The sequence below is a fragment of the Frieseomelitta varia genome, unplaced genomic scaffold (assembly GCF_011392965.1).
Source record: "Frieseomelitta varia isolate USP_RPSP 00005682 unplaced genomic scaffold, Fvar_1.2 scaffold_483, whole genome shotgun sequence".
In the NCBI taxonomy this organism is placed as follows: domain Eukaryota; kingdom Metazoa; phylum Arthropoda; class Insecta; order Hymenoptera; family Apidae; genus Frieseomelitta; species Frieseomelitta varia.
This window is the reverse complement of record NW_025110238.1, coordinates 469,877-496,045: the sequence shown is the minus strand read 5'-3', so window position 1 is coordinate 496,045 and position 26,169 is coordinate 469,877. Positions and strand designations below refer to the sequence as shown.

The 26,169-nt window shown below is 34.2% G+C and overlaps 6 protein-coding genes and 1 long non-coding RNA gene across 13 annotated transcripts; 3 read left to right on the top strand and 4 right to left on the bottom strand.

Annotated features, from left to right (window-relative positions):
* Positions 1-60: 60 nt before the first annotated feature.
* Positions 61-5,409, bottom strand: LOC122532909 (sodium- and chloride-dependent GABA transporter 1-like). Its single transcript, XM_043662092.1, has 9 exons — positions 4,750-5,409; positions 3,464-3,772; positions 3,065-3,365; positions 2,796-2,979; positions 2,430-2,697; positions 1,947-2,321; positions 1,572-1,874; positions 1,305-1,472; positions 61-1,203 (listed from the first exon to the last, which is right to left on the bottom strand). Exons 2-9 carry the CDS (start codon positions 3,608-3,610, stop codon positions 1,114-1,116), a joined length of 1,836 nt encoding a protein of 611 aa, XP_043518027.1. The 5' UTR covers positions 3,611-3,772; positions 4,750-5,409; the 3' UTR covers positions 61-1,113.
* On the top strand, positions 1,231-1,703 carry LOC122532912. The gene is made up of 2 exons (XR_006307605.1): positions 1,231-1,354; positions 1,439-1,703. It is a non-coding gene; the product is annotated as an uncharacterized LOC122532912 (long non-coding RNA).
* Positions 5,410-9,298: 3,889 nt separating the features above from the next.
* On the top strand, positions 9,299-10,925 carry LOC122532915 (eukaryotic translation initiation factor 3 subunit K). The gene is made up of 4 exons (XM_043662104.1): positions 9,299-9,501; positions 9,747-9,966; positions 10,214-10,433; positions 10,732-10,925. The coding sequence occupies exons 1-4, from the start codon at positions 9,449-9,451 to the stop codon at positions 10,887-10,889; spliced, it is 651 nt and encodes a 216-aa protein (XP_043518039.1). The 5' UTR covers positions 9,299-9,448; the 3' UTR covers positions 10,890-10,925.
* Positions 10,926-11,756: 831 nt separating this feature from the next.
* Positions 11,757-13,873, bottom strand: LOC122532914 (palmitoyltransferase ZDHHC3). 2 transcript variants are annotated; one of them, XM_043662102.1, is made up of 4 exons: positions 13,412-13,873; positions 12,794-13,075; positions 12,282-12,440; positions 11,757-12,030 (listed from the first exon to the last, which is right to left on the bottom strand). In XM_043662102.1, the coding sequence occupies exons 1-4, from the start codon at positions 13,441-13,443 to the stop codon at positions 11,757-11,759; spliced, it is 747 nt and encodes a 248-aa protein (XP_043518037.1). In that variant the 5' UTR covers positions 13,444-13,873. The 2 variants fall into 2 exon arrangements, with proteins under 2 accessions (XP_043518037.1, XP_043518036.1); XM_043662101.1 differs by having other exon boundaries at positions 13,377-13,868.
* Positions 13,874-14,222: 349 nt separating this feature from the next.
* On the bottom strand, positions 14,223-17,346 carry LOC122532913 (protein Mo25). Of its 6 annotated transcripts, none has more exons than XM_043662099.1 (8): positions 17,052-17,346; positions 15,978-16,090; positions 15,748-15,915; positions 15,480-15,598; positions 15,236-15,404; positions 14,993-15,157; positions 14,796-14,900; positions 14,223-14,715 (listed from the first exon to the last, which is right to left on the bottom strand). In XM_043662099.1, exons 2-8 carry the CDS (start codon positions 16,068-16,070, stop codon positions 14,533-14,535), a joined length of 1,002 nt encoding a protein of 333 aa, XP_043518034.1. In that variant the 5' UTR covers positions 16,071-16,090; positions 17,052-17,346; the 3' UTR covers positions 14,223-14,532. The 6 variants fall into 6 exon arrangements, with proteins under 6 accessions (XP_043518034.1, XP_043518032.1, XP_043518030.1 ...); XM_043662097.1 differs by having other exon boundaries at positions 15,969-16,090; positions 17,052-17,345; XM_043662095.1 differs by lacking the exon at positions 17,052-17,346 and adding an exon at positions 16,623-16,644 and having other exon boundaries at positions 15,969-16,090.
* Positions 17,347-18,186: 840 nt separating this feature from the next.
* Positions 18,187-22,658, top strand: LOC122532934 (transcription factor Dp-1). The gene is made up of 11 exons (XM_043662148.1): positions 18,187-18,581; positions 19,247-19,365; positions 19,500-19,566; positions 20,279-20,376; positions 20,448-20,620; positions 20,699-20,861; positions 20,938-21,299; positions 21,382-21,464; positions 21,538-21,621; positions 21,714-21,980; positions 22,060-22,658. Exons 1-10 carry the CDS (start codon positions 18,533-18,535, stop codon positions 21,944-21,946), a joined length of 1,431 nt encoding a protein of 476 aa, XP_043518083.1. The 5' UTR covers positions 18,187-18,532; the 3' UTR covers positions 21,947-21,980; positions 22,060-22,658.
* On the bottom strand, positions 22,443-23,568 carry LOC122532938 (COP9 signalosome complex subunit 9). Its single transcript, XM_043662156.1, has 3 exons — positions 23,369-23,568; positions 23,186-23,255; positions 22,443-23,100 (listed from the first exon to the last, which is right to left on the bottom strand). The coding sequence occupies exons 1-3, from the start codon at positions 23,435-23,437 to the stop codon at positions 23,063-23,065; spliced, it is 177 nt and encodes a 58-aa protein (XP_043518091.1). The 5' UTR covers positions 23,438-23,568; the 3' UTR covers positions 22,443-23,062.
* Between the last annotated feature and the right edge of the window lie 2,601 nt (positions 23,569-26,169).

Sequence of the window (26,169 nt, the reverse complement as noted above, 5' to 3'; positions counted from 1 at the left end):
TTTTTATATTGTTGGAAATGACAATATAAAAAATATATATACTAACAAAAACTAAACAACTTTTTAATACTTAACTTTATTTACCAAAAATGTTACCATACAGATTTTTCCCTTAATTTGTCTCTCCTCATATGAATGAAATTCTTATTTTGCATGTTGTATTTGCTAAAAGGAAAATATGTAGAACGTATATAACAATAGATACAATAGATATTATTAAAATAACTAGTTATAATAATTTTCAACTAAATATACTATGGATTTTGTAAAAACAATTTTTAAATAACTCTCGGCTTAATTGAGTATATATTAATAATTACTGTTTCTCTATTCATAATGGATATCTACTACCATATTTCTTCTACGCAAATCTACAATTTTTATTAAGAATAGAATTTGCACATACATTTTCTGCAGAAACACGGGGAAATTGACATATCTTTTAAACAAACGGTCAATTGAGCAGCAAAATATATAGTAATTATGGCAGCGTAGATATGTGTACTTTGTAATTAAATTCAAAATGTGCAATAACTTTTGTTTATGGTACACGTCCGATATTGTTAAAATAGATAAGTTAGCAGCTAAATCTGTAACCAGGCTAACACAACAAATAGTTTCAGAATTTCGAACACTTATAAAGTACTTGGAAATTTCTCTAATCTTCGAATCTTCGATTTCAAGAATTACAAAACAGCATCCTAAATGCACTTTTTACGAACTATTCGTGTGCTAAGAAATTTCGTGTACTTTAAATTATGCTAAAACGTACTTAACGCTAGAAACTAGATACAATTCTGAACACTTTAGTTGCCTCGTATTTTATGCGAACCTCCTTCCAATAAGAATCTAACAAATTATCATCTAGACGATTTAAAAAAAAAAAAAAGGAGTTCATTTAAATAATATACGAATTTCTTTGATAAACAGGAACACAACAGAAGTCCTTTTCTTTTCGAACGAACGGGAGGAAGTAATTTTTATAAAGAAAATTACTCCGAGATAGTGACGTCAAACACATTGTCGTTGGATCGTTTAAATTAATGACAATTAGAAAGTATCAAGTGTTGAAACAATAAAATCCCTTCTGGGATTAAAGTGAATCCGTGGCAGTTAAAGTGGTGTCAGTTCGACTGACGGCTGACCCATTTTCATTCGTAGACTTGTCACGTCGTCTTCTATCCGCACTAACAACTTGTATTTCTAAACAGAATCATGCAATCAGAATGAAAGATCGATAAAGAATCGTTAAAACGTTTCAACTCGTGAAATCTCGAAGGAACAATAAGTCTATTTGATTTTACCGTGGACCTGTCACCCGGTGTTGTCATCCAAGCGTAAATCATATAACCAGGTATGCAAAGCATCGAGGATAAAGCCGTTATCCAGCCAAGCACGTGCGACCACCATGGATACTCATAGTCTAAATATTTTACAGGTGTCCATTGTACGAGATTGAAGATGAAAACGCCCTGTTGATAGTTTCAGAGATTGAAGATGACAACGAACGTTGGTGTGCTTCTGTTTAAATTGAAAGCTCTTCACTCAAGTGAAATCAAAGATAGACTTACGACACAAATCATGGGGGTGGTGACAGTCCAACATAGTTTCCACCACATGAGAGGATAATACCCTATCATGTCTCTTATAGCGTCGTAGAATCGGTTGACGCCGAAAGCCCAGCTTATCGAGATGCACTCGAAGAAAATTAAGAAGAGAAGACAGAATCCGGACACCGCGTACGAATCTAAGATTTGGAAGACGTACATGCCACCTTGCGAGATGCAAGACAATCCAATGATGTAGGAAAGTACGCAAACAATCGCGATGAACAGTTCCTTGCGCCGGCGGAGCAACTGCGGCCATTCGTCCACCTTAAATTTGAAACATAAGCAAGAGGTGAGAAATTGGAAATCGTTTATCAAATATTGGAGACTGTTACTCACCATAGCAGTGATAAATCCTTCCATGGTGCAGAACTGAGAGTCTAAACCTATGAGAAGGAGCATAAAGAAGAAGAGACAAGACCAAAGGGGCGCACCAGGAAGCTGAAGAACCGCAGAGGGATAAGCCAGGAAAGCCAATCCTGGACCAGAAGCGGCGACCTCTGCGACAGGCTTTTGCTGCTCGTGGGCCATGAAGCCAACCACCGAAAATATGACGAAACCGGCGAACATGCTCGTCGACGAATTCACCGAACAAACGATTAACGCGTCTTTGTAAACGTTATTCGTGAATTTGTTGTAACTACCGAGAGCCACTAATGTGCCCAAGCCTAGCCCGTACGAGAAGAAAATTTGAGTAACAGCGTCTATCCATACCTGCAAAGCATTCGACAAGTTATTGAACTAAACATCAAAAATGTCTTGTTTCTTGATCGTCGAGAGAAAAATGATTGTTGCAACGCAGTTGCAACGTATCGCGTTTACCTCGGATTCTTTCAGTTTGGAAAGATTTGGACTGATATAAAATCGGATGCCCTCCATGGCCCCGGGCAATGTAATTCCACGAATCAGAAGAATCGTTAACAGAACATAAGGGAACAACGATGTAAAGTACACCACCTTCCCAGTCCACTTGACACCTTTCCAAATGCAAAAGTAGCAGAGGATCCAAACCAGAAGGAGGGTACCAGCTAGCTCCCAACGAATATTCCCCACGTACTCCACGCCTTCGCTGATCTGAAGTGCTCGGCGTCTGAAAAGAGAAAAAGAAAAAAGAAAAAGAAAAAAAGGAAAGATAGCATTTTACACGATCGAAGGATTGCATTTTATATCGTTGTTAATTGAACTTACTCCCAAAATTCTTTCACCGGATCGGTGAGCTCCGAGATTGTCATATTGACGTCGTTGACGGAACATACTTTAACGTAATTGTGGTGTTTGGTAACTTGATTCCAACACAACAGCGAATCTCTGTCGTAGGGATTCACGCAGTTCTTCGTGTTCCAATAATTATTACAGCTTCCCCACGGCAATTCTGATTGAATATACATGAAGAGTCGATATACTTTCCAAATTACAAGCTACACAACGTGAAATGAAACATGTCCAATTAAACCAACCGCTGCGCATCGACATAAAGAAGTAGAAGATGGCCCAGGCGAGAATGACAATGTAATAAACGTTCATCCAACAGGACATGACAGCGGCGGCGTATCCGATACCCTTGAAAAGCGGCGCTATTTTAAAGACACCGAGGCCGCCAACGGTGAGCATTTGACCGAGGGCTAGCTCCATGAAAAACATTGGAATCCCAGCGAGAAACAGCGTCAAGAAGTATGGGATTAAAAATGCCCCGCCGCCGTTCTTGTAACAGAGATACGGAAATCTCCAGACGTTCCCCAGACCAATAGCCAGGCCAACCTTTTTTTCGAATTGGATTGAACGTACAGATTAATACATACGTTACGACTAACGAGAAACGAACGAGCAAGCGGATCATTGCAATTGATAGAAGTTACCACACTCAAAATGAAATCTAGCTTGGTGCTCCATGTACCACGTTCTGGTAGTGGCTTTCCTTTGTTAGACGTGGACGTTAAATTCAACGCGGTTTTGTCAGGGCTTTCGGGATCGGCGAGTTCCGGTTCCCTCGATGCTTCCGTCATTTTGTACGATGTGTATTCTGTTCACCGGTGAAAAACTCTGCCCTCTCGTTTTTCGATGACCTCTCTCTCTCTCTCTCTCTCTCTTTCTTCCTCTCTTTCGCGCGCGCGCGCGCGTATTCCTGCACTGGCTCGCGGAACTACCACGGAGACATAACAGTGTTTCTGTCGACAATGAAACATATTACAATTTTTTTTTTAACATTCAGTCGTATGTTAATTTTGTACGAGGTATTCTGTCTAGTTCTTCGCGCCTCTTAGACGTTTCAAGGACTTGCCGATAGGACGTAGTTTTGCGGAGAACGAGTTTGACCGAGTTTTTTTCTCGTCGCCGGAAACCGGACACGATTTGCGTCTCGTCGCGTGGAAAAAATTCACGGGAAGCGATTACACGCCGAAATTCAAGGATACCAGCGCGAAACGAGTCGAATCACCGACCTGTGAACTGGAATTTAACATTCTACTTCGTCTTCTCTTCTATCGTAGCGTAGAAGAAAGTTATTGAATATTTCAACGAAAATCAAGAGTAAACGAATGCAGCAGGAACGACGTTCTAACAAAGGGAACGTTATAACAACGTATCGGCGAATTCTGAAAGAACTCTTCTGGAGAACTCGGTTTGTCCCCGTCCGTGGTGCGTCGACGGGCGCAGTTTCTGAGGTCAGAATCAATAAGAAGAAAATTAAGGCGTAAAAGTAACATCGATGCGATCCGGTTAAATACGAATGTCCGGCTGGGGAACCCTGTAATGAATATCCGAGCCCGTGCGCGTTCCCCCAAAGCTCAGCCTCCCTGGCCCCTACGCGGCCGATCATCCATTGCCCGGCTCCCTCTTCCTCTTCCACGCTCATAAAAAACAGCTATATTCTAATTAGCCGAGAATGCGCTGTTCCGCATAACCGACATTGCTATGATCTTGAATTCCTCCCTTACGGATTAATCGGTTTCACGCCTAAATCTCTCCTCCTCCGTCCGCTCTTTCTTCCGCCGTTCGAACGTTCGTTTTTTTTTTCTCGGTCAATGACGCTCCGCACGTGTCCGCACGTGTCCCCAAACGTCGTCTCGTTTTTTACTTTCTTCCCTTTTTTTTTTTTGGCAACAGGACAATTGGGCGAGGTAAGAATGTTAATTTCAATACAAACCTAACTGCGGTCAATTATCGGTCTCACGACACTTAACGATTCCGTGGCCACCGTCTCTTCCTCCTTGCGAATTTCCGGTTAGCTAAGCGAGATACGAACGGGTAAACGGTAAGGATACGCGCGAAAGGATACGAATAGTTAGCCGATGTTAGCGGAACTTCCTCCGGTAGGAGGGGGTGGAGGGGGGACAGAATCGGAGACTATGCACTGCACAGCACACTCTTGATCTCTTCACGCAACAGCTCGATTAGGTCGAACAGGCGCCATCTCAGAGTCCTCTCTCTCTCTCTCTCTCTTTCTTTCTCTCTCAGAGTTTGAAGCCGGAAAAAAAAAAATAGGCTGTAACACTTCGATTCGACGGGGGGAGGAGCCCGGCAAAAGTGATACTCGACGATCAAGAGCTAACGGGGTTCTCTCGATCCTGGTGGTTCTAGCAACGCGTTAGTTACGATCATCGATTACTACGCGCGATCTACACGAACGACGAGAACTGCTACCGCTGTACGTTCTCTCCTCCCTTGGTTTTCCTCTTTTCTCTCAACTTTTTTTTCTTTTTTTTTTTTTTTTTTTTTTTCTTTTTCCTGCTCGTCCCGATCGACGGTGCACAATCTAAGGGCAACGATGCGAATACTCGGCCGGCCCGCTCAGAACTGGAATCGGGAGTTCACTTTCAACGGCGAACTAGCTGAAATATCGGGGGGTACGAAATCGGGGGATCCCCCTTTTCCTTTTTTTCCCCCCCAGTCCACCACCCTTGCCGTTTGCATCGGTGTCACGCGTTTATTCCGCGCGCGCTTGCTCGTGCCTGCTTGCGCCCACACGGAGCGAGAGGGGACGAGGAAAACAAGGAGAAAGAGGGTCACCAAGATCGCAACAGTATATCATCATCAAGTTGACGGCTATCCCGGCGATGCCTGTGCTCTTTTATCGTCGCTCTTTTTCGCCACGTCTACATCCACGTATCCATTTTCTATCGGCGATCCTTCGATTCTAGCTCGCGCGGCTCAATTAATTTCCCTCGTCGATTGCAGCGCAACTGATAATAGAAAACGAGATGCTTCCTAAAAGAATGTAATAAAATGCTTCGACCGTAACGTTTGGTTGGCTGCCTCTTTCCCGATCAATTGAACAGTAGAGCCTTGAAACAGAAAGAAAAAAGGAAAGACATTATTTGCAAGGAGAGAACTTGAACGTGTTATTCAATTGCTCTGGTCTCCGACGCTCGCGACGCTTCCACAATTTTTTCACATTTTGCGGAAGCGTGGCGATTTCGAGCAGCTGGCCGAATTTTCCCCCGTTTATCGCGTTTATCACCTTTGTCGTTGCCCTCGCCACCCGTGAAAACGAGCAAGTTTCTGCGCTTTCTGAGCGAAATGAAAGAGCGCGACAAAGTAGGTGAGCAAGACTAGGAAGCTAGTATATCCGGAGGGTTCACGTGACACCGATCTATCGCTACATCCGTTCTGGGTACACTCCGTAATATAGATCATCAGGATGATCGACATTAACTCACACAAATCCCGAGGCATCTGCCGAATGGATAAAGATCACTCCTCGATCTATGGAAATTGAACAGAGCTACCTAAAAAAAAAAAAAAAAAAGAAGAAGAAAACGTTCGAAACGTCTTGAGACAGTCGTGCAATACGTTTGCTGGCCTGAAAGATGAAATTAGTAGCGGCGAGAGTTTCTCGCGGAACAAGTTTGATAGGAATGATCTCTTTTCGACCTCCAAGGACGACGATCCGGCGTGTGACGTGGCCCTCACGTGTCCTGCAATTCTTTTCGCGAAACAGGAAATTTTTTTGCGTAACTAATTCTTGTACCTTGCATGCGCGCGCGTGCACGCGCGGTTTGATTGCTCGTTAACGGTCAGCACGGCAGAGGGGAGCATCCCCAATGACCGGAGGATGTGCGGGAAGTGGCGCGGGAACCGCATTAAGAATTACTTTGCGGGTCACATCTTTTTTTTCTTTTTTCCGTTTTTTTTTTTTTTTTTTGTTATTACTTTGGGAGATTAATCTTTCAAATGTTGTTAAAATTATTGAAAGTTTTAATATTAAAATTAAGAATACGTTCATTTTTCAAAATGTATAATACGTTGTCTCATTTATAAGGAACTGCAATACAGGAAAACTAATTAAGTATGTCCAGTAGGAAAACACCTTAAGAACGTCGGATTATCGGTACGATACTTTAATGCGGATCAAATTCTCGGAGGATTAACGTTTGGGGGAATTTATAGAGTTTATTTAATTTTCAAAGAAAAAATTATAAATTGTAATTCAGGAATGTTTCTACGGAGAACGACTACTCATTTCCGAATTTCTGAACAAAGTAATTTATGATAATTTTGATGATTTCCTTGCAGAATCAAAGTTGTACTAGAGAAATTGGAAAAATTGCGAACGAAAACCACCAGGAGGGCCTACTGAGAGCCAAAGAAAAATTCGAAAATCTTTCTAAAGATCTTCGGCCGAGTAAGAAAAGACAAAAGGGTGAAGAAAGAACGAATTAACGGAGATTCAGTGTCGTGAAGAAAATTAGTTGTTATTTCCGTAAAATTTGCATTCATTTGGGAGCAACAATGTTTCCTCTCCATATTTATAAGCTCCACGTACTACTGAATTCTCGCTTCGACGATAATTGAAAAGCTGGTGAATTAGCTATTAATTCCTACCAGTCTAATTTATGCGAAACAAGCCATAACTATTCATAGAGAGAGCTCGGCGATATTCCATTACAGACTGGCAGAAAACTACAATCCTGTATTCTCTTCTTTTTTTTCTCCTTCTTCCTCTTTCTCTTTCTCTCGTTCTCGTTCTTTCCAATATTACACGCGTGCGTTCTACTCGCGCGAAATTTACATATACGCGTTGTAACAATCATCGAACGCAACGTGGAAACAAACGAAACACGAATCGAAAAGGAAATCCTTTCGCTCGCTGAATTAATCGCACCGAACGCCAATAAGCACACGCGCCGCTTATTTTTATCAGAAATCCCGAACATACTTCCCGCATGTGTCTGAATTCCAGCAATTAATTACGAATTGGCAGTTCGAATTCATCACAAAGTCGACGATTTTATTCGTTACATGTATCAATTTCTCTGCCACTTTTTCATCTTAACACTGCGGCTGTGATAGAAAAAAATTTCAAGTATCTCGTTTAATATATTTTTTTTTTTCGTCGCCATTTTGTTCGTCTAGATTCTTCAATTTTATAAAATACAGAGAATCTGACACGACCGTGATCATAATGAATACAATATTCTACAAATTACGATTTCATTCGTCGTCTGCATTTTTTATTATTGTTATTTTAACACTGTGATTATGAACGAGAATAATTTCAAGGTATCGTTTAATATATTCTTTCATCAGTATTCTGTTCACCTAGATCACGATAAAGATAAAGAGATTCATCATAAAATTACGATCTCTTCTTTATGCTGCGACTACGAAAGAAAACTTGAAGGTTTAATTACATATATTTTGTTGTCGGCGCAATTACGATAGACGTAGTATTACAATTACACTGCAACTCACGAAATGACGATTTCGTCGTCTGCAACTGTTCACGGTCCCAATATTGACCCCTCCCCCCCCCCAAAAAAAACAAAAAAAAAAAATAAAGGAGAACAATTTCATTTAACATAATTTCGCAAGCCTACAGTACAATAAATTTCGAACGAAATTCACACACGTCCGATTTGCACACGTCTCGGTACATGCGAATCCTCTCTTTCTCAGCGCACGCGATTCCCTCCGGACTTGCAATCCATGCATCAACCTAAGAACCCACGAACATAAAGCGTCACCTAATAGAGTACCAACGCGGCGCGACGGTGGCACGGCTGGAAAACGACGAAGAGGAAAGCAATCTTCTTCACGAGGACTCTCCTCTAGGCTTGCACCCTGAACAACAACAGGGCACGACACGAGGCGCTCGTGTTCACCATCGCGTGGAGAGAATACCACGAAGAAGAATAGACGCGACGCCGACACACGCGGCCGTCATTAGTCATTCGAAATTCTTCTGTCTTCGCTGTCTTTTTTTTTTTTTTTTTTTTTTTTTTTACAAATCGAACCACCTTCGATTTCAGGCGAAGCACGTTGAAACCTCCAATGTACAATATAGAAATAAAATACAGATGATGAAAATGGCAAATACACACAAATGCTGATTATATATAAAATTCGGAAGTATAACATTTAGAAATATCGATCGTAAGAACGTTCCTTAATTAAATTCATACCTTTTAAAGGAGCATTGACTTAACATGAACATGCATGCTAAATTCTTCTTTCAACTGTAATGTAAAAATGAAAAGCTTCATACAAACGATAAGTGATTCGTTAACAACTTGAAAGAGTTGCTTGATTTAATGTATATAATACAAATATACTGACGTATTTATACGCGTGTGAAAATGTAATATTGTTATGTGCAGAGAAATGGCTTTACTATTGCTTCTCGTGTTCAAAATTGAAATGGAGCAGGTGAATTTTCTTTTCTGAAAGTATGCGTGTAGGTTGGTATTAGTTTATGTTATCAAATTTGGCAACCTTGTGGGATCTCTGTCATATCGTGTGAATGAGATTACATTTCCTAACCTAGTAGAATATATTTTAGACAAATTAAGAAACAATCTGCTATTTAAGTTGTGATAAGTGATTAAGGGAATAATCTTGTAACAATGGCCGAAGCGATGCGACAAACCGTAGCTGGAATGTTAAAAGGCATTGAAAGGTGCATTATTCGTTGTTTGAAAGTATAGTTTAGTTCATTCTTCTATGCGTGGTTTATTTTAATGATACAGAATAATACTCTTGAAAATTTAATATATTTTTTTTTCAAACTTTAATTATTGGCAATGATTTTACCATAAAATTTTATTCATATTATTATTGTGAAGAGTACCTTACAATCATACATAAAATCAAATATTAGTACATATCTTTTTTTGTATTTTAATTGAAGATCAAAAATTTCAGATATAATCCAGATCATTTAGCAACTTTAGAAAAATATGTTGAAATACAATCAAGAGAGAATGCGTATGACTTGGAGGCTAATTTGGCAGTCTTGAAACTGTATCAATTGAATCCACATAGATTTAACATGGATATCACTTGTCAAATATTGTTGAAAGCTCTAACAAATCTTCCTCATACCGATTTCGTACTTTGTAAATGCCTTCTCAGCGAACGAATTGTAAGTTATCAATTTGGTTGTTATGTTCTTATCAAAAATATATTTAATATTAATATGTTTTTATTTACGATTATAATATTAATCAAGCATAACCTTAATTAAAAAACTCAAATATACGTAATAAAACATTATTTCATATAAAATATATGTAATTTCTCATTTACATTTTTTACATAAATATTTTGCTAGTCATCTACCTTTTATAATTAATACATAAGTTGATTAATAAATGTACAATTTTTTACAGATGCAAGAAAGTCCTATTAATCAAATCATGTATTTGGGAGACATTTTAGAACAGTGTAACTTCCAACATTTTTGGGATAGAGTTCTTTCTATGTCCGATCTTTGTGACAGAATTGTAGGATTTCAAGATTCTATAAGAAAATTTGTTTGCCATGTAGTAGGAATTACATTTCAAACAATAGATAAAAATCTTTTAGCACAACTTCTTGGAGGTGTTGATGGTAAAGTTACATTTCTATATATTTTCAATATGTTAGAAAAGAATTATAAAAATATTTACAAAACAATATTCTGTCAAAAAAACAGCATGTCAGGTAAAATAATTATTTTAAATAACAAATCCATTGAGATAACTTAATACGAATTTATAAACTAAACACAATGAATCAAATATGTTTTACTTATCAGTATTATATAATATTTATACAAATTTAAGAATTTTCTTTTTAAGTATAAATTATTAGACTATTTTAAAACATTGTATAAATACAAATTTACTAATGAAACAATTTATTTCAGATACCACATTAAAACATTGGGTAAAAAAATATGGATGGAAAGAAGAAAGTAAATCAATTATTTTTATCGCTAATCAGGATGAAAATATTAAAACAAAAAATATTACAGAAAAAATAGACTTCGAAAATGTCGCTGGTTTAATGGCTGCTTGTCTTTAAAAAATATCTTCAATAAATTTTTTTGAATAAAAATAATACTTTTTTTTATATATACTGATTTCATATAAATATAAAAAAGATATACATTTTGCACAATCTAAATACAAATGAGTTTTATTAATATTTTCAAAAAATCGGAGACTAGTATTATTGAATTGAAGAGTAGTATTGAATTTTGTAAATATACTGGAATATTTCATAAAATATATGCATTCACAAAATTTTTATGAAAGATATACTGACAAATTCGATTACATGCGCAATCCTGCAAGCTTTACTAAGATTTTGTTAAATAGTCATTTATTAATATTACATTCAATATATTTAATAATACTTGAGTATTAAATTTGCAAGTATATTTAGACTTAATTAATGTGTTATGGAATGACTCGTGAACAAATATTAAAAAAATATATTAGTTTAATAATTTATCTTGAAATATACTTGGATATAATCTAATAAGAATTAAATAACAATTCAGCAGTAATAATATAAAATTTGTAAAATAAAAATTTAAAATGTCTTCCTTTCTATATTGTTTTTTTTTTTATATTTGTAACTTAATAAAATTGTTTAAAAAAGAATTTTACTAAAAAATAAAAAAAGTAAAAAATTTAAATGCTGCAAGTTTTTTAATTTGAAATAAAAACAAAAAATTTTTAATAACCCCTAAGTATTTTAATTAAACAATTATAACATAAGAGTCTTTCCTTTTCATTTTCCAAATTTTATAACATACAATATCTCCTTTTTCCAAAGAAATTGCATTTAAATAATGGAAACTTTTTTTAAACGTATAAAAAAATATTTATGGCAAGCAAAGCCATAAGAAAGCATTCGTATCTCAATATGCGATTAAGTATTTATCTAAACTTCGTGATCTATCAGGTACGCATCTTTTCGGAAAGTATAACGCGGCGGGTTTTGGCAAGGGAACATCCATAAAATTGGATGACTCTTACCACAAACCTGAGAAAGTAAAACCAATGTACGTGAACTGTTTCTTTTATAATGATGATTATTCTGCATATATTCCATTATGTTTTCTTCTCCCAGGATACCTTGAAATTGGTCTACCAGCATTGCGATGACAAACATGCCAAACAGTGCTGATTCCAATACCAATATAACACAGTGTAAGCTGCAGAAAAAACTTTTTGATTAATATCATTGTTTTTCTGACAACATATTCCTGTTTATATATTAAATAACCTTTAGATTTAAGCAAACTTTATATGCAAATTTAAATATCATATAAGAAAAGATTATTGATTGTTTAATCTTCTTTCAGAATGCTTTTTATCTATTAATAAAACTTTGGTATAAAATGAAATGTAACTAGAATTAAAATTATTATTTTAAATAAAAAATAAATATTTGAGGTACACGTACATGCGACTCTGTTTGACAGCTATATCGTTACTGCACCGAGAACATTCTAAAATCCATGAAGTTATCACCAAGCCTAGTGCATAGAAGGCCAATATTCCAACATAGACCAGAAATTGAATAAAGTACTTTTGATTTTGTTCTCCAACACAGTTGTTTATCCTTTGAGCAACATTACAAATTATGTTTAATGTTAAAGAAGAATGTCATTAAAGTACATAAACCAAAAGTTTGTTGTCATTATAATGTCATTTTTAACATACTAGTGAATATTTGATAAAAAGATATTTACTAAAAATTATAGTATGAAATGAAAATTTACCTAATATTATCATACCGAAATAATAAAAGTATAATAAATTAAAAGTTAAAAACTAGATTATAATTAAAGATAAATAAATGAAAGTCCATTATTAATGTAGTTATAAATTGCATAATTTGTAAGAAAGTTTAATATCTCATTTAAAGCTCTAAAGTTATAAATACTCTTGATATTCCTATAAATTATAGCATACCATGGACAATGATGATCCATTCTCCTAACACATCGTTTACAAATTCTACAATGACATGCTTTAGGAGGTCTATACGTTTCGCATCTAGTACAAACAGTCCAACTGTCTCTTTCATCACATTCAATTTTTGTTTCTGGATTATCTGTATGAATGTCAGAAAAGTCCATACGACTTTGGAGTAGTGGCACAACACCAGGATCACTGCAGACTGCTTTCAAATGTGACATTATCAATAATAATACAATAGTGTTGAAAGCCACAACATGAAAGGCACCCCACAAACTGTACATAATAATATACAAAATAAGATTAATCACAAATTTAAATGGTAAATAGTTATTGCAAGTGCATTTCTTGAAGTTGTACTTGTAATTACAAGAGAAGTGCGATAATGTAATAAAATGAAAAAAAGGGAAAAATACATCCCATTAACAATATTTTATTAAGTTAAATCAAAATATTAAGAGATGAAAGTACACATATCCATATCGGTATAAAATTTATGCAAAATCAACTTCGTACAAATAAATATAAAAACTACGAATAAATAGAAGTTATAGATATAGAATATTGTTAAATGCACCTGTCTTGCAAACTATGCAGGATAACCCAACGTACGACGACGTAATCTGCATAGAAGACAGCAACATACGTAATTATGATACACACGATCCCACAGGGGTCTTTTACAAACATTTTTATTTATTCCATACTCTTTACTAGCAAATATATCAGCTATCGTCACAGACTTAGAACGAGGTTCATGTAATTTCGTTCTTCATTGAATTTACATTATACAAATTCAATTCAATTTTCGTTAATTCCATTTAAGTTTAAGTCTTTTTATTCTACAATTGCACTGAAACACCAAGTTGCTACGTATTTACAAGTAAATATTAACTCATTTCATTAAATTAATATTAAAATCTTAACACAAATAGTAGATTTTCTGACCAATACTGATCACTATTGCCTAGCCTAAACTGACCGCCATGATATTGCTGTCACAAAATACCATGTGATGCCCCCTACTGTTCAAACGTGTTCTTTCCTAATTAAAAATATATACCTCAATTTCTTCATTAACACTGTAATTTTCAATAATGCCGTTTATCAAACGTGACGAACGTGTAACTTAATAATTATGAAATTTCAATAATGAATACAGTCTTTGTCTTTTTCACATCTCTATAAATTTCTGAATTAAAACATTAAATTTGTTAGCCTCTTGAACAATATTTTACGATATAAAATACATTAACTTTAATACAAAAAATATTAGGCAACACGATAACGATAGCATCAAATAATACAATAATTACTTTCACGAAGTAATATTTTCCTTCTAAATGTTATTTACTTTAATTGAATATTCAGTGGAAATATATGAAAGTGGCATAAAATCGCTTTATGTTAATATACAATAATGCATAATTAAACGAAAACTTTATTTACAGAACTACTCGCAAATAAAAGTAATAGCGATAATAATAATAATAATTATTAATCATAATAATAATAATTAATAATAATAATAATAATAATCGAATCGTTATGAATCGATCAACGATAACTATAACAAGTGAAAGAAAGGGACAGTAAAAGATAGAAAGATAGGAAGAAAATAATGGTAGATCGCTACATCAGTGACTGTGATGGTGTAACAGTAGCAACAGCAGCTGAATAGACTTCAATAGTAGTAGTTAACGGTAGCTGTAGCAATAACTTGTATTTTGGACTTAATTCTCATGTACAGACTTAAGTTCTTTAATCTGTTTAATAAGATACGCCTTCTCATCATTGAACTGTTCGTCTTCGGAACGATCAGTGTGGAAGCGCGTCAGAAATTCGATTAACTTTTCCTGGTTGCGCAATAATATATCTAAGATTGGTTTCGGTTTATTTGGATTCGCCACGAACACCTAACAAGTTGTAAATAAATTTTTCTGGTTATTTCTTACATCTAATTAACAATAACGATTACTGAATAACGTAAATATACCTTGAAAACGTGAAACGCTTCAAACTGAATATTACGTGACTTTTCTTTGAGCATATTCATCATGAGTTTCAAATTATCAGGATTTGAAATGTATCGTGTCATTACCTAAAATATGAAGATTGTCACGTTAACGTGTTCTTGAAAATGTATGTACATGTATGCGTGTAAAAAAATTATTATTTAATAATTATACATACAGTAAAATTGTGTCTATCGAGTAAAAGTTCCCCTAGCAGTTTCAAACTTTGTCGTCGCGTAACATAGTTTTCTGAATTCAATAACCTTTGATAATGAGAGAAAACTTTATCGTAATTAATTTCTAAAAATTCAGCGCTCAGTATTTTATGCCTGGTAAGTAATTCCTAAAAATCAACGTACCGGATACACCAAGAGTATGCTTTACTTTAAGTACGATATATCATGCGCTTATCATCGCTTACTTTGAACGTAGAAAACGCGTCGGAAGCTATGTCGAAAGTTGAAACTTCAACGTATCTGAAAAAATTGTAAAAGTCGTCCGAATAGATCATGATTTTTGCCAAGGCCTCATATCTTGCACATTCTCTTAACATAGTGCCACAGTTTAAAGCAATGTCTTGGTGTTCATATCTGCAATTATTATACTCATAAATTACAATATTTCAAAAATATTACACTTTACGAAATAAAAAAAAAAAAACTTACCCAGACATAAGAGTGAACAATATTTCTGGTTTAGTACATATATATTCTACTGTTGGAGATCTGGTACCAATTTGTCTCCGTAATATATTATTAAATACTTGAGCAACATCTTTCTTTCCCTGATGAAATATATCACATTACTAAATATATAAAGGTATAGCTTAAAATACAGACAAAAATTGGAAATTTTTAGGAGTTGGAAAATTATTTCATAATCCATATTTTATTCATAATATGTTTTAATTATATTGTAAATGTTTGGACTTACCTCAAAATCTATGCGGCTAAGATTTTGCACAAGTAAAAGCAACAAATTACTATTATACAATTCTTGTGCCAATTGGGCAACAACAATATCTGCTTGAGGCTCTGTCTCAGCTGTCCCATAAAGCATGTTTTTTATATGTACCAAATTTTTACTGACATCCTCTTGTGCCTAAAAATTAACGTATTGCGTCATAGAAACCGAAATATAGCCTCACAACATACCTTTTCTACCTTCTTATCACCACGTTCCAATGCATTTACTGCCTCCTTAAGGGCTTTCACCACCTCCGCCGGACTCTTTTGAGATTTTCCGAACAGAGGCATGTTTTTCACAATGTACAGACCTTGTGGAATATATAGAAACAACAAAAAATATGTTAGGTCTCTTACTTTGGTAAATAGATTATATAAACTGTAATTAATATAATTAGATAATATGTACTACTATGGTATAAAAGTATTAAACTATCAAAATACATAACTATTGCATAAATTCAAAAACAAAGAATCCATTTGAAAAATGCAATTTCAACGGAATACAATGAAACTGAACTGAATGGTAACATTTTGTAAAATTCAGACTAAAAAAATTACGTGATTTAATCGCTGCAATAGTAAATTGCTCCAAATCTTGAATTAAAAAAGATTATGCATAGAATTGTTCATATCACAGAATTATATCCTAATTTTCGTATATACGTTTATGCAAGGATATTTTTCGCAACATGTATTCCCATTAAATATTTTATTCATGTATGTCAGAGGATTCGCAATAAATTACGCTGAACATATTTCTTCAGGTTATATCTATAGTTGTAAATGTCAAATTTGTTACAGGCTACGACCTATTATTATCAAACATGATTTTATAAATACTAATTCGTGCCTGTTCTATTATTTCGAAAATGCACATTCGATTTAACCTAAAAGATCTGACTCTCGTGAAGTCAAAATCCGTGAAGTGATTTGAAAAAAAATCACTTATTGGATCGGGGAAACACTGCAAGAAATATGCCGAATGAAATAGTTGCAACAAAAATGGAGGTCGTGTATCATGTCGATCAACGATACAATGACGACAGAAAGATTCAGGTAGAAAAAAAAAGAAGAAAGAGAGAGATCAACAGAGCGACATAAAATTTTTATGTATGTTTGTAGAAAGGATGAATGATATGATACGAAAATTCGAAAGAAACCAGAGATCGAGTTGCGACTTGCAATGGGATGAGAGTTCGTCGATAAAGATAATAAAACGTTTAACCTGAGCGTTTCAATCGCCTTGCGAAAGCCTTAAAATAATCTTACCATTCAGCCAGACTCTGAACGAACCCTCAGCCTCGGTTCAAAGTATTCTATGCGATTCTTTTAAAAGCACACATATAAGGCAACTATTTTTCAATTCAATATTTTTGTATTGAAAACACGAGTTACTGTATCCTGACGATTGTATTGACAAACAGACTCCGATTCCGTGCAAATGCAATACAGCTTTCTTTAAAGGAAACGCTGCAAATAAATTATTTATCTTTGAAAAACTTTTGACTAATTGCACGATTCTGTGTGACGTCTCTTATCAAAATTCTTTCACGACTAACGCCGAATCTGCAAAAACATTATTGGTCTTGGCTATCTAGAAACTTTCATTTCAACCAATTGGAAGGCTTTGAAAATAAAATCGCGTTTCAATTCGTTTAATTGATACGTGATCTTGTTGTTTGAATGAACTAATTTTTATTCTATTTTCTTCCAGCTATACGTAGTTAAATAATTTTTCTGAGGAAAAAGAAACGAAAAATACATTGAAGAATTAATCAGTCGTGAGAAATTCCAAAAACGTTTGACGTTATTTTAAACTACACAATTACTCTGAGCATTTAATATTGTTAGAAATTTTCTTAGGATTACTTCGTACGTAACACGTATATATGTATATTGAATCATGGCGCGAAAATTTCTTACCCTTCACAACGTATTTATTCATTTTAAACGAACAGAGTATAAATTTTGATGGTACATTTTCTTGAAAATGTATAAAATATACTTACCTCAATTTTGAATTTATTTATATTTAATTAACAATCGAGTATGATATTCTACGAAATTCTGCTTTAAAAAATAACAATTACTCTTAAACTTTTATGTATTGGAAACTTTGAAAAGGAAAAACAGAAAATATTCAAGTGAAATTAATCATTGTGTATAGATGTGACAGTCAACTGTGCAACGTATTACGTGTCCTTTTTAATTTACTACGCGTTTATGGTTCAAAACATTTATTGGACAAGTATCGACAAACGGGCCATTGCCAATTTGAAAAGCAAAATCCCGGCAACGGTGTTTGGCATTTTGTAGCACTAGAAACAGGTTTTTCTTGCAGATATTACAGTGCCCATAAACGTGGAACAGAAGGGGCCACGTGACTGGGAAATCAACCAATCAGCTGTTTAACTTTGTCGTGCCGCCAAGCTCGTCTCTATTCTGTACTGTGCACGCGGAAGCTAGATTTTCGTGCGATATTTTTCCAAGTAAACGAGCGTTCTTATTGAATGGTTGCGTTAGTACAATAAAGAAACAGGTAGCTTTCACTTTCACGCGTACCGTAGAACCGTTCTTTGATTGGTATATCGTTGAATTCTGTCCTCAAATGGTTCTATATCATAGTCGCCATTTTGGTGATAGACCGAGCCAAGATTAGCGAGTGTACCTATGATCTTTTTATTTTCACTCGGCATTCGGTCGATCGTCGTGATCGTCGGTGACGCCGGGACGGAATTCTAACCTCGAGGATGACGCAACAAAACAAAACGATGAACTTTCTCATACATGACGCGAACGGTGAGTATGCCGAGTGCGCGCCAATTATCAGCATGCCTTGCCTCGGCAATAATGTCTTAATTTTCATTCATTTTCTTCAAGATCGCTTGGTCTCGCGTTTGTCGCCCGGTTCCTGGATCTATGCTTGTATTCCTGTCATTTTTTGTTTGCCCCTTGCCAATTACAATTCTATGTTGACTCTCCTTTTTCCACGCTCTTCTTGGTCTTGTGCTGTTCCTTTACAAACTATATCTGTATCGAATTTATAGAAAGATATTTTTATTTTATTTTCCGTTACCAAACAGACAGAACTTAATTTACTTCCGAATCGTTTCATCTTGGATTGTATAGAAATGTATTTGCTTCTCTTGTTTGATCAGTCAAAAAAATCACCTTTGCTTTTTAATATCTGTAGTCAAGTTTGAAGATTCTATTTAATGTTATTAAGATGTACTAACTTGAGAAGTCTTTGTTAGGTCATCAGTATTTGATGTTTGAGTTTGTCAAATATTTAAATTTTTCATTAATTATCATATTCATTTTATTGTTTGATGTTGTAATATTACACTTATAGTATTCGACTGTTGAACTTGGAAAGAATTCATATATTAATGTTGGATTCTTTCTATCTTTCTTTCTTGCTTGTTTGACTATTAGAATAATAATAAAAAACTTAATTATCTTAGGTCATCCACAAGTAATAAAAGTAGTGCAAAGTACAGCCAATAAGGCATTGGGTGGTATCGTCAGTACAACAAATGCAGGTGGCCTTAAAGTCTTTAAGACTCCGAGCCAAGAATCTCAGGTATAATATATTTATAATAATTTTATTTGTCATTTGATTTTTATTAATATTTATATAAAATTTATTAATATTTATATAAAAATAATTCAGTTTTATATTTCAACATTGAATTCAATGATGTCTTTAATATTTAGGTTTTGTCATCTAACGCACAAGTTCTTAGAACTATCAGTCTGCAGAGTCCTTCAACTCCTGGCCAAAGTGAGTAATTTCTTCGACAATTATTCCTGTACATTATATTTTCTTTATGTGTTTTCTCTTTTCAATGATGTATGTTCAATACTGTTAATATAAATTTTTACTTATATATAGAGAGATTTTTTCTTGAACTCTTTTACCTAAAGTGTTGATTACATGAAACAAATATCTCAAGTACAATTTACTCTGTTTCCAAAGGATATCTTATAATGGATATAAATTTTGTCTAGTTGAATGTGTTTTTCTTTTTTGAATGAAGTTTGTATTCATTATATTTTGTTCAGTTAGATACATAATTCACTGTAAGATAAATCTGTTGATACGTAGTAGTATGTTGATCTTTCAAGGTTAAGGTCACTTAAAGGCAAGGAAAGTTTTGTGGATGTTCATAGAAGACATTTCTAAATGAGAATGAAAGACTAATAAATATTACAGTTCAATGAATTTGTCTTGTAATGTGTTATATTTTATTTTAAAAAATAAAAATTTCCTTGCAATCTCTGGAGATGCATCCAATTAGACAAGATTTGTATCCATCATAAAATATTTTAGATATCAAACGAGATAGCAAATTAATTTAAAATATTTTTTCAAATAACGAATATTTTGAAAGACAATTACCTAACACTGTTGAAATGGACATTCTGTTTACTTGATGTAATATCTAATCATTTAATTCTGAAATAAAATAATGCTTTGTTCATAATTATTCTAGGGTTGGTTACAATACCATTACAGAACACAAAATTGGCAACAACCAAGGCTGGTGAACCTGTACTGACCAAAACTATACAATTAACATCTGCACAAATGGTATGCTTTGTTTAAGCGAGTTATCTTTCAGAAATTTGAATTCGTTAAAAATTGTTTATTACGTTGTGCAGAGCGATATAAAACAGGCAATAGTATCTCAGCAGCAGCAACAACAGCAACAACAACAATCCAGTAATCAACAAGTTGTGAAAGATGCAAGTGGGAAAACATACATCAGTCCAATATTGGATCACAGTGGTTCTAGAAAAAGACAAGATGTTGAGGGTGGTGATTTTGTACCAGAGTAAGGATTCATCCATTTTAATGGAATATTTTATTTGTGCTTATATTTATAATTAATGTTTTATACTGTTCTTGATAGCAAACGAAGAAAAACGGAAAAAGTAGGTAAGGGATTACGTCATTTTTCGATGAAAGTTTGCGAAAAAGTCAAAAAGAAGGGAACGACATCGTACAACGAGGTTGCGGATGAACTTGTTGGAGAATTTACTAATCCTGCTCATATAAATTCTTTGACAGATCAGGTATATAATTTGACTCGTTTCTCCCCATTTTTAAAGCAGTACAAACAAAAATGATGTTTTATTTTTTGTCTTATAGCAATATGATCAGAAAAATATTAGAAGACGTGTCTATGATGCTTTGAACGTTTTAATGGCAATGAATATTATTTCAAAAGAAAAGAAAGAAATCAGGTGGTTAGGTTTGCCAACCAATTCTCTTCAGGAATGTCTGGCACTTGAGAAAGATAAAAAGAAGAAAATCGAGAGGATTAAAGCAAAGACACAACAATTGCATCAATTGATTCTCTCGCATATCTCCTTTAAAAATTTGGTGGAACGTAATCGTGCCAATGAGAGTCTGCGTGGCCCACCAAAACCAAATTCTGCCATACAGCTGCCATTCCTGATTGTGAATACTAGCAAAAAGACTGTCATAGATTGCAGCATTTCAAATGACAAGTATGACGATGAAAATAAGTGAAAATTCGTAGAATTTGCTGTCGATGTTTACTATATTTTCGTCAAATGATATTTGTTACAGAACCGAGTACCTGTTCAATTTTAACGATAAGTTCGAAATTCATGACGATATTGAAGTTCTAAAGCAAATGGGTTTAGCTTTCGGTAAATAATTCATTTAATATTTTCCTTTGGATCTATCAGTCTAGTTAATTAAAGAGAAATGATGTTTGAACAGGTTTAGAGAAGGGCGAATGCACAGAGGAAAACTTGCGGAAGGCTAAATTAATGGTTCCAAAATCTCTGGAAAAATACGTGGAACGTACGTATGTTTCACACGTTGAAACAAGTTCTCACATCGTTGTTTCATACTCTATCTGGTATCAAATTTTACACTCTGATGTTCCATTTCAGAGCTAGCATCTGGTGATTTGGAAAAGTTTATCCCAGTGACCATTCCTGGACCAAGTACCTCAATGGAAGACCTGGACACAAAATTGGAAGGCTCTCGACCTCCTTCATCTTCTCATACTTCGCTTTCAGAGGATGTTTTATCGCCACCCTCGCAGTATTATTCCGAGGAAGAAGACGAGGAAGAAGAAAGTGATCAAGACGACCAAGCCGATAGTGATCTCGAAGTTAACTAGCACTCCGAACGATGTTCTCGGGGCTGGACTCAGGGTGAGTAATTTACAATGGTATGGATTTAAATTTGGAATCTTTTCAACACATGAAACAATGAAAAACGTACATTTCGCAGGATACTTGTCACTGTTAGCAGCGTATTCGACATGGTCGTTATCGATATCGCTCTCGAAAATGTCATTCTTGTGCGCAATCAAGATGCGAACGAGTAACGGTAGTCGATGGTTTCTCAAGTACGGAACCTCGTTGTCACCGTTAATAAAAGTCTGTTAATGAAAAATGAGGATGGTCAAAAAGTGAATTAAATGTCGATTGGGGCCAAGGAGAAATAAGAAAAAAAAGCAAGAAACAAATCGCGTAGGGATAAAACACAAAAAAGCTTCAGAACGTCTCGTTTGAGAAAGGAGACTCTCGATGCATGACGATCGATAGGATCCACGATTATGCGGCGCGACTGAAACCGGGGGTGCTATTTTAATTGTGCATCATCTTAACAGGTTTATATGACTAGCATCTATGTATTGTAAATTATAATCTTTACAATGATATCGATATTAATGTGTACGAGACATTATGACCAGTACTCATTTTCTTATGGCACGTTTATAATTAATATCGCCCGAGCTAATATACCGAGATAAAATGGTATTCTGGATAAACGGGCGCACATTCGATTCAATTTCGAACTAAAAATAATAAATTGTAATAATGTTATCGCACTGTGTATATCAATTTTCTTTACCTTTATGTATTTAATTGCTTTCTCACACACTTAATGGACACACTTTTGTTGCTTGACTTTTGGCTATAAATTGATATAGCAGAACACAATTTATAGATATATAATATAAGGGAAATTATTTTAATTCTAGTTTTTATAATTGTTTATAACGATCACGTATATGTATTATGTAAATCTGTTATTGTTATCTGGTCAGTTCAAATAAAAGATGAAGATAGATTTATCATAAGCAATTATAAAAACAAATGTCTCGTGTTTTTTACTTCAATTTCTATATATCTGAAAATATTTTGTATTGAAAAGTTTCATAAGTTGTTTCTCTTCCTTTTATTATTGTAACTAGTGCAATCATTGCCATTACTAAAATTATGAAATTTTATTCAAGATCATCGTCGTCGTATAAATCATCAAAATCTAAAAGAAAAGAGTAATTATTCATACAGATATATAGCACTTGTCACATTAGCAGCATTGATTAATTTTGAATGAAAATGTTTACCATTGAAAAACTCCGCGTGCACTGCCTTTTCACTTGCAGTTAAATCAACCAATAAACGACTACCCCCGACCTAGAGTAATTTTGACAAATTCATAATTGTAAATATAAAATTGAAAAAAAAACATAACAATTATCTACAAAAACATTCCGAAGTAAACATAACCTTATTCATCTGCGATATACCTCTTCTAACTCGATGTAAGATCCAGCACCTTCTGGGAACATTTCATCTGCTACAAGAGTAGGTTTCATTTTGTTACAGTTTATGAATTGACGTAGAAATCGTACAGAAGAATCTTTCGTAAAACAATTGTCGTTTAATGCATCAAGCTATGACCGAAACAACGATTCGATGACCTATCACCCAAAGATATTGAAATGATCTCTTAGCGCTCTCTGGTGGAAGTAGACAAAGTTACATAACACCGGATATTTCAAACACCTTTCAAAAAAAATTTCAGCAGACACTTTCGCAAAGGAGGTTAAAAGATCAAACAAAATGGGATTCAACAACATTTATCTTCTTTTTTTTTTTTAAAAAACTGTAATTATTATTAATCGTAATAATATGATTATTGACAATGACGCGGCTATGTGCACATTAAAACACCTTAATCCGTATCTTACAAGACCAGCTTTTCTTTTACATTATATACAGTAGCTAAATATTGTATTATTTCACTTTGCAATATAATAAAACTATTTATATATTTATATATTTATATATGTACGTATGTGTTCTGAATCGTTGTATGTATCCGCGCTTTTTGTTTCTTTCACGCGCGGACACGTGCAACGAATTATGACAAAATTCATCGTTATCGGTTTTTTTATTTTTTATTTTTTTTCCTTCCTATGTTTAGCGTAAGTAAGAAACGATTCGAAAGTAAACGATTCTGCTTGGCTTTCCTCTTCTCTGTACAAACGTAATAGGCTCCGCTAAGGCTCCGTTTATCGCCGACGAGTTATTTTTTCTTCGGCTTCCAGGGCGTATAACGTTATTCCTCCTCTCAGAATTCAGGATTCTAACTAATTTAATATTAACACCTTGGTTGTTCGACCCTAGAACCAGTCGACTTCGATTACTATTTTAAACAATTAAAATCACGAATCGGTATTTCTTTTGATCTTAGCTGGGATTATATATAATAATATTATGTACAACTCTCTCTCTTGATTAAAGTTAAATCCTCCCTTTCGTTTAGTCCGCATATTCATCATTGCATTCAACTGTAACTCTCTATACTCTATGTAAAATCAATCATACAAATAACAAAAAATATATATATGTATATGTATATATATATATATATATATATCAAAACAAAAAAGAAAAAAAGAATCGTTGGAGTGAGATAATTTTCGTGACGGCTTTGATTTAATTAGATCTACGATGATTCTTTTGTACCCCATTGTTGATTATACAAATATACAAAATAAGATATATATATATATATATATATATATATATATATGTACCAATACGTCGCCAAAATGAGGAGATTCTTGAGCTAAAAGACAATTTCACATTTTACAATTTCACGGTTTTGTGAATCGCTCAAAGAACAAGAGAGATAATCGAATAAAAGTTTTAAACAGTTTCGTAGCATATTGCACCGTCGTTTTACATACATTAGTCTATTTTGGTTTAAAAAAAAAAAAAAAAAAAAGAAAAATGCTAGTTAGAACAAATTCTTCTCATGACTGGTAAAAAGCTGTCATTCAAAAACAATACCATTATAGTACAGAAAAGAGAGAGAGGAAAAAAAAATCTATAAAATATCTCGCATTTGCACGTTTTCATAGATCACAACTCCATCGTTACAATGACATAATTTCATTAAATGAAATCGTTCTTAAAATCAATAAATAGCAAGCAACAAGATTTAAAGGTGACACGCGAGTCACGGATTTACTCTTAAATTAGCGTTAAACGCTTCTCATCTTTTTTTTTTTCTTCTTCGTTAATTCTTCTGCAGACAACACGTTCGATCGTACAAAGTTGTATAAAAAATCGTACAAAATACTCGTACGGAGATATAACATTGTACAAGTACCATATGATTGAGGTTCATATGTTTCTCAACATCGATCGTCAATAATTTAAAAAGAAAGAAAAGAAAGAGAAAGAAAACAGAGGAGAGAGAGAGAGAGAGAAAAAAAAGAAATACTTAAGATAATCGTTAAAGACATTACGAACTATTAGTACTGTTAGCTCAGGAATCTCTTATACATCGGACACGGTGGTATTCTTCTAAAGGGACGTTTTGCACGCATGTAAAACAATATTAAAACGTAGAAAATATAGACAAAACTATCGTATCGAGTAATACTAATCTTTTTTTCCATTGGGAATTGTTATGAAACGTGTACGTTCCGAAAAGTCGTGTACGTCACGACACTTGATTTTCTTCGCGTGTGAATAAAAAAAAAAGAAAAATAATAATAATAATCGTTACAATTAAAAAAAAAAAGAAAAAAGTAATAAGTACAGAAAAGCGGACACGTGGGACATATTTGATCGACTGGATCTAGGGTCAAATACACCGGTCCGCGCAGAGAAATTCTGTACCCCGGATTCCGAGCGAAGAGAAGTTACGTTTTTTTTTTTTTTTTTTTTTATCTTCGTCGCCGAGCGAAGAAAGGAAACACAGGTTTTGCATTGCGCATCTTTTTTTTCCACCGCGGAAAGTGAAAGATCATTTCTTGTTCTCTAACGGAGGCGCGTTACAACGAACATTCAACGAGGACAAACATTTTTCAATGTACAACAAATTCGAATATATAGATATGGACGATTATTTTCGATTACTATTTTCTCATATAGCCCTTTCTTTTCATTCGACATCGACACGAGTCGACGTATATTTATCATCGAATTTAATTACACAGTTGTCCTTAAAAAGGGAACGTTCGCGTTCCCTGGAATTAGGCGAGGAAATGAGATTGCTTTTACTCAAAGTAAAAACGTAAAAACAAAAAAA

What these genes read in the sequence shown, in the direction of transcription:
- LOC122532914 (XM_043662101.1), bottom strand. Translation starts at nt 13,489, where the DNA reads ATGTTTGTAAAAGACCCCTGTGGGATCGTGTGTATCATAATTACGTAT. An exon ending in ATGGATCATCATTGTCCATG is followed by an intron (nt 12,441 to 12,793) that starts GTATGCTATAAT and finishes TGTTGCTCAAAG; the next exon opens with GATAAACAACTGTGTTGGAG. An exon ending in GCTGTCAAACAGAGTCGCAT is followed by an intron (nt 12,031 to 12,281) that starts GTACGTGTACCT and finishes TTTTTTCTGCAG; the next exon opens with CTTACACTGTGTTATATTGG.
- LOC122532934 (XM_043662148.1), top strand. Translation starts at nt 18,533, where the DNA reads ATGACGCAACAAAACAAAACGATGAACTTTCTCATACATGACGCGAAC. An exon ending in TGCAGCATTTCAAATGACAA is followed by an intron (nt 21,300 to 21,381) that starts GTATGACGATGA and finishes TATTTGTTACAG; the next exon opens with AACCGAGTACCTGTTCAATT. An exon ending in GCAAATGGGTTTAGCTTTCG is followed by an intron (nt 21,465 to 21,537) that starts GTAAATAATTCA and finishes ATGTTTGAACAG; the next exon opens with GTTTAGAGAAGGGCGAATGC.
- LOC122532915 (XM_043662104.1), top strand. Translation starts at nt 9,449, where the DNA reads ATGGCCGAAGCGATGCGACAAACCGTAGCTGGAATGTTAAAAGGCATT. An exon ending in GCCTTCTCAGCGAACGAATT is followed by an intron (nt 9,967 to 10,213) that starts GTAAGTTATCAA and finishes AATTTTTTACAG; the next exon opens with ATGCAAGAAAGTCCTATTAA. An exon ending in ACTTCTTGGAGGTGTTGATG is followed by an intron (nt 10,434 to 10,731) that starts GTAAAGTTACAT and finishes AATTTATTTCAG; the next exon opens with ATACCACATTAAAACATTGG.
- LOC122532938 (XM_043662156.1), bottom strand. Translation starts at nt 23,437, where the DNA reads ATGAAACCTACTCTTGTAGCAGATGAAATGTTCCCAGAAGGTGCTGGA. An exon ending in CTTACATCGAGTTAGAAGAG is followed by an intron (nt 23,256 to 23,368) that starts GTATATCGCAGA and finishes AAATTACTCTAG; the next exon opens with GTCGGGGGTAGTCGTTTATT. An exon ending in GCACGCGGAGTTTTTCAATG is followed by an intron (nt 23,101 to 23,185) that starts GTAAACATTTTC and finishes CTTTTCTTTTAG; the next exon opens with ATTTTGATGATTTATACGAC.
- LOC122532913 (XM_043662097.1), bottom strand. Translation starts at nt 16,070, where the DNA reads ATGCCTCTGTTCGGAAAATCTCAAAAGAGTCCGGCGGAGGTGGTGAAA. An exon ending in TTAGCCGCATAGATTTTGAG is followed by an intron (nt 15,599 to 15,747) that starts GTAAGTCCAAAC and finishes ATATTTCATCAG; the next exon opens with GGAAAGAAAGATGTTGCTCA. An exon ending in AAGCGTTTCACGTTTTCAAG is followed by an intron (nt 14,716 to 14,795) that starts GTATATTTACGT and finishes ACAACTTGTTAG; the next exon opens with GTGTTCGTGGCGAATCCAAA.
- LOC122532909 (XM_043662092.1), bottom strand. Translation starts at nt 3,610, where the DNA reads ATGACGGAAGCATCGAGGGAACCGGAACTCGCCGATCCCGAAAGCCCT. An exon ending in CCGGTGAAAGAATTTTGGGA is followed by an intron (nt 2,698 to 2,795) that starts GTAAGTTCAATT and finishes TTCTCTTTTCAG; the next exon opens with ACGCCGAGCACTTCAGATCA. An exon ending in CCACCCCCATGATTTGTGTC is followed by an intron (nt 1,473 to 1,571) that starts GTAAGTCTATCT and finishes AACTATCAACAG; the next exon opens with GGCGTTTTCATCTTCAATCT.